Below are 18,181 nucleotides of genomic sequence, written 5' to 3'. Positions count from 1 at the left end.
TGTTAAAAGGTACAGGGGCAGCGCCGGCGGACCCGGCCGCAAGCGGCGGCGGCGCAGCAGCGATGCGGGGCCGCCCGACCTCGGAGCCGGCAGGGAGCTCCACGGACGCAGCGGGGGAGTCCGGCGAGTAGGCCCAGACCGGGGCCTCAATTTCTGCAGCCGTCCGAGGGGGGGAGAAGGTAGGGGTCCTACCTGATCCGCGGCGCGCTGTGCAGTGTGCAGGCTGAGGCTCTGCACATGCTCCTGTGTGCTCCGCTCAGCGAAGGAATGGCTGCGGGCACCTGGAAGCAGGCTGAAGAAGGCGGGAAGCTGGACGCCATTGGGGTGGAAGCCCCTAAATGTAGCAGCGTTGCGGGCCCCATCCAAAAACTCCAGATGCGCTGCGGAGGTCCAGTCCCTGCTGTATGCCCCTTGCGACCCTTTGGGGTGGTACCGCAGGGTGAATAGGGGTGCCCAGGAAAATTCAGCCCCGCGTGCCAACCGGGGAGTGGTACCGTGGAATTGGACGGGGGAGAGGGCCCGACAACTCAAGCCTCTGCGACCTAGGGGAGCGGTACCCACACGGGCTGCGAGAGCTGAGGTAGAGAAAAGATACCTGCAGAAAAAGAGAATTCCAACAGATGAGAGCGACGAGCGTCGCCGAGAAAAAATGAAAAAAAAAAAAATTACGCAAAAAATCAAGTGGCTGAAGGGGGCCCAGACGGCCCACATCAGCCTCCTACGACACTAAGCAAAAAACTGATTGAGCCCGCCTCCGGCTCAGGGGTTATACTGCTGGGGAGGAGCTAACTTTTTCTGTTTACTTAGTGTCAGCCTCCTAGTGACAGCAGCATAACCCATGGTCCTGTGTCCCCCAATGAAACGACAGAGAAAAAAAGTTTCTGAAGAAACGCAGATATATACACACAGAGCAATCTTTCACATACATAACGACACTCACCTGCTCTAATGTCTGGCTTGGTAAATGAGGCTCTGTCATTGTTAAGCCATAGCGCTGGGTAGCCAAATTTCTCATCTCACTATATGTGGCCCAGTCATGGAGTGCTACAGTTGTCAAATTATAGAACGTTTTGTCAAGATAATGGGTCACATAGGCTGCAAAACAAGAACGAGCCAGTGTTAGTCTTCAATGCTGCATGTACCGGGCAGTGCACAGAAAACAGGAACACAATATTTTTAGCCACTTTTTAGTTACACGGGGGTGTTATGTAGATATTGTAAAATCACACTCAGGAATGAGAAACAACTTGTCTGTATTAAGTGATGATGAGCCGTTATATATGGGTCTGCAAGAAACAAACTGTTCTTGGACAATATACACCATCCACACACAAGGACAAGAGGAAGGGATATCCAAAGGGCTCGTCTCAATCTTCATAAAAAACAAAATCTTTATTCAATTCATGTTAAAAATCCATCCGTAATGTTAATCCATGTTAAAATCCTTTAGATATAGCCAGGACGTGTTGGACTCCAAGTCCTTAGTGTATCGCCATGGTCATGAACATGGAGTCCAAAAAGCGTCCTGGCTATATCTAAAGGATTTTAACATGGATTACCGTATTTTTCGGACTATAAGACGCACCTGACCATAAGACGCACCCTGGTTTTAGAGGAGGAAAATAGGAAAATAAAATTTTAAACCAAAAAATATGGTCATGACACACTGTTATGGGGCGAGGATCTGCTGCTGACACTGTTATGGGGGTAATGTCCCCAAATTCTCTACTAAGGTACCCCCATTCTGATAAGGATCCTCCTGCCTTGTATATGATCCTGCTCATATACCCCCCATCCTGCTAATAATATACCCCCCATCCATCCTGCTCATGATATACCCCCATCCATCCTGCTCATGATATGCCCCCATCCATCCTGCTCATGATATGCCCCCATCCATCATGCTCAAGATATGCCCCCATCCATCATGCTCAAGATATGCCCCCATCCATCCTGCTCATGAAATGCCCCCATCCATCCTGCTCATGAAATGCCCCCATCCATCCTGCTCATGAAATGCCCCCATCCATCCTGCTCATGAAATGCCCCCATCCATCCTGCTCATGAAATGCCCCCATCCATCCTGCTCATGAAATGCCCCCATCCATCCTGCTCATGAAATGCCCCCATCCATCCTGCTCATGAAATGCCCCCATCCATCCTGCTCATGAAATGCCCCCATCCATCCTGCTCATGAAATGCCCCCATCCATCCTGCTCATGAAATGCCCCCATCCATCCTGCTCATGAAATGCCCCCATCCATCCTGCTCATGAAATGCCCCCATCCATCCTGCTCATGAAATGCCCCCATCCATCCTGCTCATGAAATGCCCCCATCCATCCTGCTCATGATATACCCCCATCCATCCTGCTCATGAAATGCCCCCATCCATCCTGCTCATGAAATGCCCCCATCCATCCTGCTCATGAAATGCCCCCATCCATCCTGCTCAAGATATGCCCCCATCCATCCTGCTCATGATATGCCCCCATCCATCCTGCTCATGATATGCCCCCATCCATCCTGCTCATGAAATGCCCCCATCCATCCTGCTCATGATATGCCCCCATCCATCCTGCTCATGATATGCCCCCATCCACCCTGCTCATGAAATGCCCCCATCCATCCTGCTCAAGATATGCCCCCATCCATCCTGCTCATGAAATGCCCCCATCCATCCTGCTCATGAAATGCCCCCATCCATCCTGCTCATGAAATGCCCCCATTCATCCTGCTCATGATATGCCCCCATCCATCCTGCTCATGAAATGCCCCCATCCATCCTGCTCATGAAATGCCCCCATCCATCCTGCTCATGATATGCCCCCATCCATCCTGCTCATGAAATGCCCCCATGCATCCTGCTCATGAAATGCCCCCATCCATCCTGCTCATGAAATGCCAACATGCATCCTGCTCATGAAATGCCCCCCTCCATCCTGCTCATGAAATGCCCCCATCCATCCTGCTCATGAAATGCCCCCATCCATCCTGCTCATGAAATGCCCCCATCCTGGTAAATGGCGTGTATCCTGTGGCACAGGAAAAAAAAATAAACGTTTATACTTACCCTTCCTCACTCCCTGAAGCACCGATCTCTGTCTCAGCTGCAGCGCCGCTGTGTTGAGCCGTCACCGGTGTCTGCAGCATCACGTCTTCCTGTCTGTGCCGGCGGTAAGCTTATCGATTCTGGTGGATACTAGCGGCGCGCACAGCAATGACGTCATCGCGGTGCGCGCCGCTAGTGTCCAGATCAGCTGACCGCCGGCACAGACAGGAAGACGCGATGCTGCAGGGGGGCGGCTCCACACACACTGATTCACTGCACCCCGCGCTGATGATGCACGGGGGGCAGTGAATACAGCCGCACATGATCACTCCAGGCTGTAGTTGCCAGGGGTGATCACGGCCGGCTGCTAATTATGCACGCACCCCCCCCGCCTATCACCCCGCCCACCTGTCAGCGCCGGTTTCGCTGAGAGATGATGGGCGTGCATATGTAATGAGCGGGCCCACGTGGCCACGGCAGGCTGTTACAGCCTGCTCGTGCCGCCGATGACCCGCTGCACCGCGGCACCCTCATTCCCCGCAGCCTTATAGTCAGACCATAAGACGCACCCCCCACTTTCCCCCAACATTTGGGGGGGGAAAAGTGCGTCTTATGGTCCGAAAAATACGGTAACCTTACGGATGGATTTTTAACATGAATTGAGTAAAGATTTTGTTTTTTATGAAGATTGAGACGAGCCCGTTGGATATCTCTTCCTCTTGTCCATGTGAGTGTTTTGATAAACATAGCTTGTATGTGCACCGTCTGATCTGGATGACCTCCTCAGGAATGGGTGAGATGGAACAATTTTACTTACCGTCCACACACAAATATACAGTGCATACCTGAATGGCCAGCAGGCAATTATTAGGTACCTGTCCTATACAAATAGTACCTGCTAGCCTTAGCCTTGCACGCTTCCTAGGAGACACCTGTTTAATTGACGTATTCACTATCAAAAATGCAAGTGAGTGGCAACAACCCTTTAATATGTAACAAGATGACATTGGAGTACTGCATATAGCATTACCTTTGATGTCAATAAACCGGTCAAAGAAGCGGATGGGTGTCAGGGAGAAGAAATGGGCCAAGTCCTTCATTCCAGTTTTAAAAGGATTTCTTTCATCCAACTGTAGGTGAGTGTGAACAGATAGACGGAGGTCCTTCTCGATTTCTTTACAGAGTTTGTCTAACAAATGCTAAAGATGTAACACAGGAAATCAATACAAGGGAAAGCAAAGAGCAATTACAGCGAAGATATATACAATGTAGACTGGTTTTGTGCCAAGCAGTGTACTACAAAAGGCACACAAAGCGAGTACAGAATTTACACGCTTACTATTATGTTTTTCCAAAAATAAGCCTTCCCTTCCCCAAAAATAAGCCCTAGAAGGAATTTTCAGCATTTTCAGTGTAAGGCTTCAATATAAGCCCTACCTCAAAAATAATGAAGTGTCCGTGCAGCTAAAAAAGTTAAAGAATACTGCAGGACACTTCACTATAGAGAGAAGTCACTCCCAAAAGAGAGAAGATAGAAGACTCCACAATCATACTCAAACATCGAATGGGATGACCTGCAGTGTAACACATCAAGGACCTGCGGTGGAACACACACCCACTCACCCCATAAAATGATATACCAATACGCATCGATGCGCTCTACAGCAAGTGTGTGTGTGTGTGTGTGTGTGCGCGCATATGTCAGCCGGAAGCAAGGGAGAAGGAGAACCGCTGTGGAGCATACCTGCTGGGCGCACCTGCCGAAGATCTCAGGAGGACCTGGGAGTGACGCAGACGTCCGGGGTCTGGTAAGTATGAGTCTCCTGGGAAGGGGGGTGCGATAGGTTGTTTTTTTTGGGGGGGGGGTAAACTTTCCCCAACCTGTTTCCCTAAAAATAAGCCCTAGCACGTTTTTTAGGACTGCAAGTAATACCAGACCGAGTCTTATTTTTGGGAAGCCATAGTATTTTATTTTATTTCAGCAGCTTCTGAGTATTTCTTTATTAAAAAACTGTATTTTTTACTTTTATATCCGCCATACGGTTCCAGAGATATATGTCTTTTTATTTAGAACTAATTTTTAGTCTTTACCACGAGTGCTTGGCTCACAGGATTCTCTGGGAACATGTTTTTAGGCTGCTTTGCATTATTACCCTGCGAGCAGTGCTCTCTTTTTAGACCAGAAAAATCAATGGTAAATAAAGAAGGGAATTTTGTTTACTTACCGTAAATTCCTTTTCTTCTAGCTCCAATTGGGAGACCCAGACAGTGGGTGTATAGCTACTGCCTCTGGAGGCCGCACAAAGAACTACACTTAAAAGTGTAAGGCCCCTCCCCTTCTGGCTATACACCCTCCCGTAGGAGTACGGATTCCTCAGTTTTAGTACCAAAGCAAGAAGGAGGAAAGCCAATAACAGTTTCAAAAACAAATTCAATCCGATAACAAGATCGGAGAACTTAAGAAACAACATGAACAACATGTGCACCCGAAAAACGAAACCCTAAGAACAAATAGGGCGGGTGCTGGGTCTCCCAATTGGAGCTAGAAGAAAAGGAATTTACGGTAAGTAAACAAAATTCCCTTCTTCTTTTTCGCTCCTAATTGGGAGACCCAGACAGTGGGACGTCCAAAAGCAGTCCCTGGGTGGGTAAAAAGATACCACATGAACGGGCTGTCAGACAGCCTCTTCCTACAGGTGGGCCACCGCCGCCTGAAGGACCTGTCTACCTAGGCTGGCATCTGCCGAAGCGTAGGTATGCACTTGGTAGTGTTTGGTAAACGTGTGCAGACTCGACCAGGTAGCCGCCTGGCACACTTGCTGAGCCGTAGCCTGATGCCGCAATGCCCAGGACGCACCCACGGCTCTGGTAGAATGGGCCTTCAGTCCAGATGGAATCGGAAGCCCAGCAGAACGGTATGTGTGAAGAATTGGTTCCTTGATCCACCGCGCAAGGGTGGATTTGGAAGCTTGCGATCCCTTATGCTGACCAGCGACTAGGACAAAGAGCGCATCAGAACGGCGTAGAGGCGCCGTGCGAGAAATGTAAATCCTGAGTGCTCTCACCAGGTCCAACAGATGTAAACCCTTTTCAAATTGGTGAACTGGATGCGGACACAAAGATGGCAAAGTGATATCCTGATTGAGATGAAAGGAAGAAACCACCTTGGGAGAAAACTCTGGAATTGGACGCAGTACTACCTTGTCTTGGTGAAACACCAGGAAGGGAGATTTGCAAGATAACGCCGCTAGCTCGGACACTCTTCGAAGAGACGTGACCGCCACAAGAAAAACTACCTTTTGTGAAAGCCGAGAAAGGGGAACCTCTTTCAAAGGCTCGAAAGGCGGCTTCTGGAGAGCAAGGAGAACCTTGTTCAGATCCCAGGGTTCCAATGGTCGTCTGTAAGGAGGAACGATATGACAAACTCCTTGGAGAAACGTGCGTACTTTAGAAAGCCGTGCCAAGCGCTTCTGAAAGAATACGGATAGCGCGGAGACTTGACCCTTAAGAGAGCTAAGCGACAAACCTTTTTCCAACCCAGACTGCAGGAAGGAAAGAAAAATTGGCAATGCAAATGGCCAGGGAGAAAACCCTTGAGCCAAGCACCACGCTAAGAATATCTTCCACGTCCTGTGATAGATCTTAGCTGAGGATGGTTTTCTAGCCTGTCTCATTGTGGCAACAACTTCATGAGATAAACCTGAGGCCGCTAGGATCCAGGACTCAATGGCCACACAGTCAGGTTCAGGGCCGCAGAATTCAGATGGAAAAACGGCCCTTGAGACAGCAAATCTGGACGGTCTGGTAGTGCCCACGGTTGGCCTACCGTGAGATGCCACAGATCCGGGTACCACGACCTTCTTGGCCAGTCTGGAGCGACGAGTATGGCTCGATGGCAGTCGGACTTGATTTTCCGGAGAACTCTGGGTAACAATGCTAGAGGTGGGAACACATAGGGGAGTCGGAATTGCGACCAATCCTGAACCAAGGCGTCTGCCGCCAGCGCTCGGTGATCGTGAGACCGTGCCATGAAAACTGGGACCTTGTTGTTGTGCCGTGACGCCATCAGATCGACGTCCGGCGTCCCCCAGCGGCAACAGATCTGCTGAAACACGTCCGGGTGAAGGGACCATTCTCCTGCGTCCATGCCCTGGCGACTGAGAAAGTCTGCTTCCCAGTTTTCCACGCCTGGGATGTGAACTGCGGATATGGTGGACGCTCTGCTTTCCACCCACGTCAAAATCCTCTGGACTTCTTGAAAAGCTTGGCGACTGCGTGTTCCCCCTTGGTGGTTGATGTACGCCACCGCCGTGGAATTGTCCGACTGAATCCGAATCTGCTTGCCTTCCAGCCATTGTTGGAAGGCTCGCAGGGCAAGATAGATTGCTCTGATTTCCAGAACATTGATCTGCAGGGTGGACTCTTCCTGAGTCCACGTCCCCTGAGCCCTGTGGTGGAGAAACACCGCTCCCCACCCTGATAGGCTCGCATCTGTCGTGACCACTGCCCAGGACGGGGGAAGGAACGACTTTCCCTGTGACAATGAGTTGGGGAGAAGCCACCAACGCAGAGAGTCCTTGGCAGTCTGAGAGAGGGAGACAGTCCTGTCGAGGGACGTCGATTTCCCATCCCATTGGCGTAGAATGTCCCATTGTAGAGGGCGCAGATGAAACTGTGCGAACGGGACCGCCTCCATTGCTGCTACCATCTTTCCTAGAAAATGCATGAGGCGCCTCAGTGAGTGCGACTGGCTCTGAAGGAGAGATTGCACTCCAGTCCGTAGCGAGCACTGCTTGTCCAGTGGAAGCCTCACTATCGCTGATAGAGTATGAAACTCCATGCCAAGATAAGTCAGAGATTGGGTCGGGGTTAGATGAGACTTTGGAAAGTTGATAATCCACCCGAAAGTCTGGAGAGTGTCTAGCGCCACCTTCAGACTGTGTTGGCATGCCTCTTGAGAGGGTGCCTTTATAAGCAGGTCGTCTAGATACGGGATGACCGAGTGACCCTGCCCGCAGTCCCAGCGGCCGGCGCGACCGATTCCCATAAGTGTGCCTGCTTCAGCGAAGCTGAATGAGGCCATGGCACAAGCGCCGCAGCGCTGATGTCCCCCGGCGCACTACAACACCCAGCATGCTGCGGTGTGAGCGCCAAATCACGGGGACACAGAGTACCTTGAGGAAGCAGGGCCATGTCCCTGATGTACTCCGCTCCATCCAGCATCTTCTCCAGGGGCTGTAGATGGAGCACGGTCTCAGTGCCTGGAGACCGGTAAATCCCACTTCACCCAGAGCCCTGTAAAAAGGGATGGGGAAGGAATCAGCATGTGGGCTCCTGCCGCCGTACCCGCAATGGGTACCTCAACCTTACAAACACCTCCGACATACAGTGGGGTGAGAAGGGAGCATGCTGGGAGTCTGTATAGACCCTCTTTTCTTCCATCCGACATAGTCAGCAGCTGCTGCTGACTAAAAACAATGGAGCTATGCGTGCGTGTCTGACCTCCTGCGCACAAAGCTAAAACTGAGGAATCCGTACTCCTACGGGAGGGTGTATAGCCAGAAGGGGAGGGGCCTTACACTTTTAAGTGTAGTTCTTTGTGCGGCCTCCAGAGGCAGTAGCTATACACCCACTGTCTGGGTCTCCCAATTAGGAGCGAAAAAGAAAAGGTCCATATATTTGGAACCATATGGTGGATTTTATAAAAGAAAAAAAAATGTGAATACTCGGGGGAGCAATGGGAAAGAACAAAAACTGGCACTTTTCGTCTGATAAGACCGCTTTAAACTGCTAGGATCAGCGCTAGCTCCTGTCCCAGCAGAAGCAGAGGGAACTCAGCAGGACATGTGCCTATTTCTGGGTAAAGGGGTTTTACATCTTTTACATTACAAGTCTGCATATAATATAACATATCTTGTATTTTTGTCAAACAGAATGGCTATTAACTTCATTTTCTGGAAGCATTCACAATAGGCTTTCAAATCTAATGGAGAAATAATTTTAGGCTATGTGCGCACTTACCGGATTTTGCCGCGGATTTTTCGCGGATTTGCTGCATGTTTCGCTGCAGAAAATGTTCATAACATCTCTGCAGTGAATCACCAGCAAATCCTATGGAGAAAAAAAATCCTGTGCGCACTGGGCGGAATTTGACAGCTGCATGTTTTGCTGCGGGAATCCCGCAGCAAAAACAAGTGCATGTCACTTCTTTTCCGCACATCGCTGCGGGATTTCACTCCATTGACTCAATGTTAATCATGAAATCCCGCAGGGAATAACGCAGGCAGCAAATTCTGTGCGGTTCACTGCGTTTTCCTGCGTTATTCCCTGCGGTATTTCGCGGTTTACCTCCGGTAATGTACATCGCTTGTCTGCGGTTTTGCAGGGAAGTGATGTCATTACAGGAAGAGGAAGCCGTGCAGAGTAAACACACACACAGATCACACACACACAGACATCACAGACACAGAACACATAGAACACACATAGAAAGAAAACGGAAATATAGGAAAAAAAGAACGTGGGCTCCGCTGCATATTTACCTTCCAGCCGAGGTAAGCACACAGCGGCGGCCCGGTATTCTCAGGCTGGGGAGGGAGAGGGGCAGGGGTAATGTCCCCCGCCTCACTCCCCCTCCGGCAGCCGAGAATATCAGCCGCAGCTGCCCCGGCACTGTCGCATGCAATATGCGGCAGCACCGGGAGTGTCCTCGGCTCTTCTTGCCACCGTGTAGCAGTGGTGGCAAGGTAATACAAGGGGTTAATGTTGGTGGTGGACCACCGCCATTAACCCCAGGCTTGATCATGGCAGCGTCTATGTGACAGCTGACATGATCAACCCGTAAGTAAAGTGAAAAAACACAGACACCAAAAATCCTTTATTTTAAATAAAACCAACAAGCCTCGTTCACCATTTTATTAACCCCCCCCAAACAAAGCTCCGGCGTAATCCACACAGCTCCGGCTCCTGCGTCCTGCGCTGCTGACATCCAGCCGCGATGTGTCACAGACACAGGCTGAATGCAGCAGACAGCAGAGGTAATTACCGGTCATTTCCCACGGCCGGTAATGTGAACTCACTGCCGACCGTGGGAAATGCAGCGATCTGTCATCTATCTATCACTCTGTCTGTCTATCTATCTATCCCTCTATCTATTCTTCTGTCTATCTACTATCAGAATTAAATGTATTTTTTTTTTTTTTTTCTTCAATGTGCTTTATTGCATTGAATGCAATAAAGCACATCCCAACCCGCACGCGGCAAAACCGCGGTAAAACCGCAGCACACCGCGGCAAACCGCATGCGGTTTTCGGGTGCGGTTTCCCGCGGTTTTTTACCGCGGGTGCGGTAATCTTTGAGAGCATGCGGAATTCTCTCAAGGAAATTTCATTTCCCAGTGCGCACAGAGCCTAAGAATTGCAGTAAGACATTACATTACCGATCAGAAGCCCATATGAATATTATTGATCCCATAATATTACCAAAAATGAAACAAAATGTGAAAATAAATTTGCGGTATAAATACCTCTGTCAAAACTTCCATTATTTCCTTATCATAGCACTTCAGTAATATATCAAAAGACTCCAAGTGCCTAGCATTCATCATTGCAGGAACACAGCTCCACAATGCACTGAACATGTACTGAAACAAGAAAAGTGTGAAGACATCATTGCTCGATTTTTAATTTTTTCATTTTTTTATTTATTTTTTTTATAGGGAGGAAAAATGAAGTAAAAAGTTAACCTTGTATTGTTATATAAGATTTTTCAGCAGCAGCATCTCTTGGATAACTTTAAGAGTGGTCCGATACCTAAACTGACTTTTCAAAATTTCTATTTCTACACCCTAATCGCATCTGAAATTAGCTTTATTATAAAATGTTCTACACTACTCCCTATCTTGATAATATCTAAATGTGGGTTTTTTTCACTTTACTTCCTATGACGCTTGAGAGAAGTCTGAAACGGGACATCACAGGTGGCTGGGACTGTACTCACTTCCATGTGGTGTCTATCACCCCTCCTGGAACAATTTTTTTTTTCATCACTGCCCTCTGAAGATGTCCTGGTACCATGGCACTGATAGATTGTGTGGGAGAGGTGAGTGCAGCGCTGGCACTCTGCTTCTGTCCCCACCCCTACAGCTTCTGTTAAATAAGACATTATTAGGTGACGGCGATAGAAGCAGTGATTGACACCAGCGCTGCTCTGTGAAAAACAATTGTTTGATGGCAATGACAGAAACTGTGGGGAAGCACAAGTGTCACTCACCCTGCTTCCATCTCCACCCCCTGATGACATCTTGTTGCACAGATATAAGCTGCAGTGGCAGAGACAGAAATAGTGCCAGCTTTCCCTCAGCTTCTATCTACACCATGAGACAAATGCAGAAGGCAGTGATGAAAAAAGCTGTAGTAAGTGACTGCAGCACTGAACCCTTGATGTTGTCCTGTTTCAGAGGGGTTGATAAATGCTGTGTGAGTGCAGCCTCAGCCTCCTGTGACATCTTGTTTGAGACACCTCTCAAATGAAACCTCACAGGAAGTGAAATAAAACACACATTTAGGGATTAGCAGGATAGGGAGACATGTAGGGTATTTTATAATAAAGTGAATAGTGCTATCGACATATTTTATGCTGGATATAGTTATAAAAGATATGTAAAATGGATTCTGGTATATGATAGAGCAGCAAAAGGAAAAAGGAGGTGAAGGTTTGAAAAAGCAGCCACAGAGGAAATCCCCTCAGAGCACATCCCCTCAGAGCACAGTCTTAGGCGGGCTTTACACGTTGCGACATCACTACCGATATATCATCGGGGTCACGTCGTTAGTGACGCACATCCGGCGCCGGTTGCGACATCGCAATGTGTAAATCCTAGGTGCGACGATGAACAAGCACAGGAGCGTACAATATCGCTGATCTGTGTAACATCGTTCATTTCCTTAATGTCGGGTCGACCGCAGGTACGATGTTGTTTGTCGTTCCTGCAGCTCCACACATCGCTGTGTGTAAACCCGCAGGAGCGACAAACATCTCCTTACCTGCGTCCCGACGGCCATGCGGAAGGGAGTAGGTGGCGGAATGTTATGTCCCGCTCATCTCCGCCCCTCCGCTTCTATTGGCCGGCCGATTAGTGACGTCGCGGTGATGTCGCTTTGACACCGAACGCACTTCCCCCCTTGAAGGAGGGATTGTTCGGCAGTCACAGCGACGTCGACGAGCAGGTATGTGCGTGTGAAGCTGCCGTAGCGATAATGTTGGCTACGGCAGCAATCACCACATATCGCATGTGCGACGGGGGCGGGTGCTATTGCACTGGACATCGCTAGCAATTGCTGTCGATGCCGCAACGTGTAAAGCCCGCCTTAGTGTGTTGTGGCTGTCTAAATTTGTACAGATTTATTCATTTGGAAATTGCTTTACAAGCAGCTATGTCCTCCCTTTGCAGATTGACCCTTCAGAAGCAGTTGTATCCTCCTCTTTTATCTAAGCTGTATAATACGCAGAGACATTTTATTACATGGCCGATAATAGTATGAAATAAAGTTCAGGCTCCTGGCTGAAGAGGAGAATTGTTTTCAATCAATGTGTTTTTCTGATCCACTGGCCATTGGGGGTGCATAAGGTGAATGAGTCACCATTTTTGTGATTCTCTTTTTGTCAATGTATATAAAGAAAAAGTTAATTCTCCCTGTGTAGTCTACTGACCAGCGAGTTGACAAGACAACAAAATATACCATGTTCTGCCATATTTGAGCACAAGGCTCCACTTTGTTAATCAGATAATTTGATTTGCTAATATATACAATATACTGTATAACAGTAGCATATTATCATCTACAGTCACTTATGAAGTTTTTCCCAAAACTAGTCATCTCTACTGTAATAGTGTTTGTCCAATGATGTCCAGGTCTTTAGAGACCCTACTAAATACCGACTATTAGATCATTTGGATAATCTGATAATCTAAATGTGTCCCCAGGTTCTTTATGTGCTGCTGCATACACTGATACGTGAACCTGACAAAATGTATACAGAAGATAAAAAAAAAAAAATTTTTGTTTGTAGAAGTCAATGGGATTCAGCAGGGAAATTCATGCCTTTCTGAAAACGGTCTACTTTAAAACAGGAGCGATAAGAAGAGGAAAATGCACATTGCAATCAGACAGACTTCAGCCCTACTTCAGATTCTGCTACTAAAGATTTGAAGCATGATCTGTACAAATTTGTGGATACTCATACACAATACATTAATTTGTCTTGTAATATGTGACATCCAATGCTTTTCTGATGACGCGTGGTTCAAGTCATCTGGCGGCTACAGCTTATCACACACCACAGCAGTCCTGTGGCTGAGCGAATGGTGTGGTCATGGCATTTTGGTGCCACCGCACACCACGGAGCTGCAGGCTCTGAATCCAGTAGGGTGACAGCAGGCGAGTATGATAGATTTTGATATTTTTACAGGATCCAAGCCCCATATAATGAGCAACTCTTGCCCAGAAAATCCCTTTAAATTAAAAAGTAATTATAAGGCTATGTGCGCACTAGAAATGAGAAGTTTCTCAAGAAAATTTCTTGAGAAACTTCTGGGAGTGAAAGATTTCCGGACCTCCGGAAAAAATCCGCACCAAATCCGCATGCGGATTTGCCGCGGAATAGCCGCGATTTTCCCGCGGGTGGTTCCCTGCAGATTTTTGCAGGCTGTACTGCCGAAATCCGCAGGGTACCTGCGGAAATAATGGACATGTTCATTTTCTCAAGAAAGTTTCTCGAGAAATTCTTCTCAAGGAAATTTCTTGAGAAAAATCCGCACCAGTGCGCACAGCTATTTTTTTTTACCATAGAATTTGCTGGGAAATGTCTGCACAAAGATTGCAGACATTTCTCAAGAAATTTCCGCGGCAAATCCGCGGGTAAAAAGCTCTAGTGCGCACAGAGCCTAAAGCGGTTACTCACATGTATCCTGGACGCATCGACCGCATTTTCATACACATCGTCTAGATAAATTGGAAACACGGCTCTATGCCAATACAGGAAGCAGCAGTCACATTGTGCCCGGATTCTAAGAGAAGGAAGAATGAATGAGCATCAGATGGCTGGATTTCACAGATTTCCCATCTGTCACTTCAGTACTAGTAATGACAAGTCATGATGGCAAAGCTACAAGATACACATAGCAATGGGATATACTTTTCTCTCAGCTCACTGATGAGATCCAGCTTCTTCATGACAAGCTGCAGTGGTAAAAGCTCCTCGTCCTTGAAGGTTTTCTAGAACACAACACAAGTAAACGGCTTTATTAGATGAGATGACCTCAATGAAGGCGTGAATTCAGTAGTGAAACACAGGATTCTCACCATTTGTGTCCCCACACTCAATGCTAGGGCAACTACAAGCCTCCGCTGCCTCGTGCTTGGACCATTCAAGGTGTTCTCAGCCAAGACAAGGGCAGAGAGCACATCCAGACGTTGTTCACTGTATTTCTTGTCAGAAATGACTCTTTTCTACATTAATAAAACAGAAAGATAGATACAGAATGGGAAACGCGTACACAGAGTAAATTTAGTTATTAAGGTAAATACAAAGAAGTCCTTTCCTACAGGAACGGAAACAAAAGAAAGACTCCTTTCTGGGCAAGGTGTGCAGAAGAGATGTGCGGGAAGCGATCATATCGTATGTACCCCACGTCTGCTGGACAAGGGCCCTGCGTATGGCCTCCTATGTGACGGCACCTCTGGCTCCTTTTTGGATGTTCTCATTGAGGCGTGATACACTCAGGCCATCATGCCATACCAGCTACTCAAAGGAGGAGCGGTGGAATCCAGCAGGTAGGAAGCAGTTTTAGGGATCAATATATGTTGACGTGACATTTCTGGAACCATTCATTTCCCAACACGGAAGTGACCAGTACAACAATAATTCTTCAATTGCGGTTATGCAGAGGATATTAAAGCTTTTACCTTTGCAACAGCGATGGCCGTAAGGGCTTGATACTGAAGGTGCTGAGCAACGTGGGCTACAGAATCAGCAACAACCATACTTCTTCTATGGAAAGTGTGCTCTATAGCCTGAAAGAAAGACATTGTGCTATTTGTAGTGCAGCAGTAAGAAAAACTAATCATACAGTGACTAATAAGCCAAGAATAATGTGGAAATTCCCCAGTCCCACTACAAGCCTTAAAGGGTCCAACCAAAGAAATCATAAGCAAACTTGAAGGGTTGTCCACTTTAAGGGACATTTTTTTTTCCTTTAAACCGTTTAACTACCTTGCGATTTTCCGTTCTTTCCTTTCATTCCTTCAAGAGCAATAATTTATTTTTTCATCAATATAGCCATATGAGGGCTTGTTTTTTTGCGGGAAGAGTTGTAATTTTGAATGACACCGTTAATTCTGCCCTATATTGCACTGGAAAATGGGAAAAAAAAATTCCAAATGCAGTGAAATTGCAAAAAAAAGTGCAATTCCAAGTTTTGGTTTTTTTTATTCACCATGTTCACTGTATCGTACAACTGACATGCCATTATGATTCCTCAACTCAGTATGAGTTTTTAGATACCAAACATGTATAGTTTTTTTTTTTTAAGTGGTGAAAAAAAAATGCAGAAAGTTGTAAAAAAAACAATTTGCACTTTTGTTGACATTTTCTGAGACCCATAATGTTCTCATTTTTCGGAATCTGGGGCTCAGTGACTGCTTATTTTTTGCATCTTGAGCCAACGTTTTCAATTATACCATTTTGGGTAGATTTGCTGACTTGATCACCTCTGACTGCATTTTATTGTAATGTTGTAGTGACAAAAATAAACGTAATTCTTGTGTTTTCATTTTTTTTTTCTTGCAAAGCAATTTACAGATTGGTATCGTCGCTTTCAGAAATTCCCAAATATGTGTATTTTTTATTCTAATTGTTTTATTTTCAGGGGCAAAAGTGGGGATTGAACTTGCTTTTTTCTTATTTTTTATAACTTTTTTTTCCCCTTTAGGCTATGTGCACACGTTGCGTTTTTTTCAGCGCGGAAAAAAACGCACCCTCTGGCAGAGGGGAGAATTGTACACAATGCGTTTTGAAACAAATGCATCAAAAACGCATGCGTTTTTCATGCGTTTTCTTCAGGTGCGTTTTTGCCCCCATGATCCAGTGACAGTGCCACAGTACATCCAATACACAGTGCCAGCCTTCCTGCAGAGATGTGAGTGTTGTCCACGGGAGAACGCAGCTGCCCATGCCCACGATTTGGGTTCAGGTTGCTGTGGAGCTCTATGCTACCTGCAGAGAACACTCTGGTCTCCGCAGCATAAATTGACCTGCTGAGGCTCGGGAAGCTGCACCACAGGTCGGTTTATGCTGCGGAGAAGTGAAGCACAGTGGGCACGGGATTTCTAAAAATCCTTCCACTGTGCTTCTACTGCACAACGCAGCGTTATGGACACAGGGAAAACACTCTGCGCCCATAACGCTGCAAACCCTGATTGTGGGCACACAGCCTAAAATGTGTGAATGGATGTCAAACATATATATAACGTCCCACCCCCCCTGCATATTCTAAGCTGGCGCCCTTTAGTGCCTTTCATGTGGCATTAAAGGGTGCCTAGCCTTGTATTTAGCCCAAAAAAAAAAAAAAATTAAAATAAATGACGTGGGGTCCCCCCTATTTTTGATAGCCAGTCAGGGTAAAGCAGACAGCTGTAGCCTGCAAACCACAGCTGACAGCTTCATCTTGTCTGGTGATCAATTTGGAGGGCTCCCCAAGCTGTTTTGTTTTTTTTTTATTTATAAATAATTAAAAAACAAAACAAACCATAGGGTCCCCCCCAAATTATATCACCAGCCAAGGTGAAGCTGACAGCTGGGGTCTGGTATTCTCAGGATTGGAAGAGCCATGGTTATTGGACTCTTCCCAGCCTAAAAATAGCAGGCCACAGCCGCCCCAGAAGTGGCGCATCCATTAGATGCGCCAATCCTGGCGCTTCGCCCCAACTCATCCCGCGCCCTGGTGCGATGGCAAACGGGGTAATATATGGGGTTGATACCAGATGTGTAATGTCACCTGGCATCAAGCCCAGCAATTAGTGCTGTCAAGGCGTCTATTTGATACCAGACATAACTAATTGACAGTAATAGCAAAAAAAATTGACAACCAAAAAAAAATTTATTTGAAAAAACACTCCCCAAAAACATATCCTCTTTCACCAATTTATTGAAAGGAAAAAAAATTGGGTCCGCAGTATCCATTTTTGACGTCCCACGTCGCCTCTGGACCTTCTAGAATATGGGGGGCACGCTCAGGGAACGTGTCCCCCATTTTCTAGTAGTGCAGACCCTCCATTTGAGGAGAGTGGGTGCAAAGAGTCTGCACCCACTCTCCCCGGGTCACAGCTGCACAGTGCCGAGCAGCAGCAGCCAGCGCAGCTCACACTGAACACAGGAAGCTGTCAGCTGCTCGGCACATGTGACCGCCGCGCACTATGAAGGAGGGGGCCGCGGGGGATCAGCACTGTGACAGGTACAGGGGTTACCGGAGGACACCGGGGGGAACAGGGGGTGACCTGGCAGGGCCTGGGGAGCAGTTTTCTGTCGCATTTGTTATTGCACATGCGACAGAAACAAAGGAGTAGGGCGGCCGGTGGGCTGCTGTGCGCGCGGCCATGTTGGATTTTCGGGAGGGGGGGAGGGTTTGGGGGTCGGGGCGGGCACTTTGGCAACACCGGGGGCTTTCCTCAACTTTGCCAGGAAGTGAGGTCAACAGGAAACCTCTTGACCTCACTTCCAGGTAAATGCCTACGTTCTGTATGCCGATAAAGCGCGCGGACTGATTTCAATGGGGGAGAGAACGCAGCCACAACGCACAAAAGAAGTGACATGCTGGTTTTCTTTCCGCACCGATTTTTGGCATCCAAAACGCTGCGTTTAGAAACGCAGTGTGTGCACTGATTTTTCGGCTTTCTCATACACTTTGCTGGGAAAGCTGAACGCATGCAATTTGCCACTGAAACGCAGCGGTTCTAAACGCAGCGTTTCCGCGGTAAAAAACGCAACGTGTGCACACAGCCTAACACTATCTTGTTTTTACTAGTCCTCTTAGGGGTCGTGAAGGTGATCTAGTTTGATCTCTTCTGCTGTA

The 18,181-nt window shown here is 47.5% G+C and overlaps 1 protein-coding gene across 1 annotated transcript in view; it reads right to left on the bottom strand.

The window, feature by feature from the left end:
• The window catches only part of WASHC4 (WASH complex subunit 4), a 160,339-nt gene that overhangs the window by 67,518 nt on the left and 74,640 nt on the right, over window positions 1–18,181 (bottom strand). The window contains exons 16-22 of the mRNA XM_075344739.1: window positions 15,018–15,125; window positions 14,415–14,561; window positions 14,248–14,327; window positions 14,014–14,119; window positions 10,577–10,693; window positions 4,082–4,250; window positions 941–1,095 (exon numbers count right to left, since the gene is read on the bottom strand). Coding sequence (XP_075200854.1) covers window positions 941–1,095; window positions 4,082–4,250; window positions 10,577–10,693; window positions 14,014–14,119; window positions 14,248–14,327; window positions 14,415–14,561; window positions 15,018–15,125 — 882 coding nt within the window. The remainder of the gene's footprint in view (window positions 1–940; window positions 1,096–4,081; window positions 4,251–10,576; window positions 10,694–14,013; window positions 14,120–14,247; window positions 14,328–14,414; window positions 14,562–15,017; window positions 15,126–18,181) is intronic.

This window comes from Anomaloglossus baeobatrachus, chromosome 4 (genome assembly GCF_048569485.1).
Source record: "Anomaloglossus baeobatrachus isolate aAnoBae1 chromosome 4, aAnoBae1.hap1, whole genome shotgun sequence".
Classification (NCBI taxonomy): Eukaryota; Metazoa; Chordata; class Amphibia; order Anura; family Aromobatidae; genus Anomaloglossus; species Anomaloglossus baeobatrachus.
This window is presented reverse-complemented; position numbering and strand designations above follow the sequence as displayed.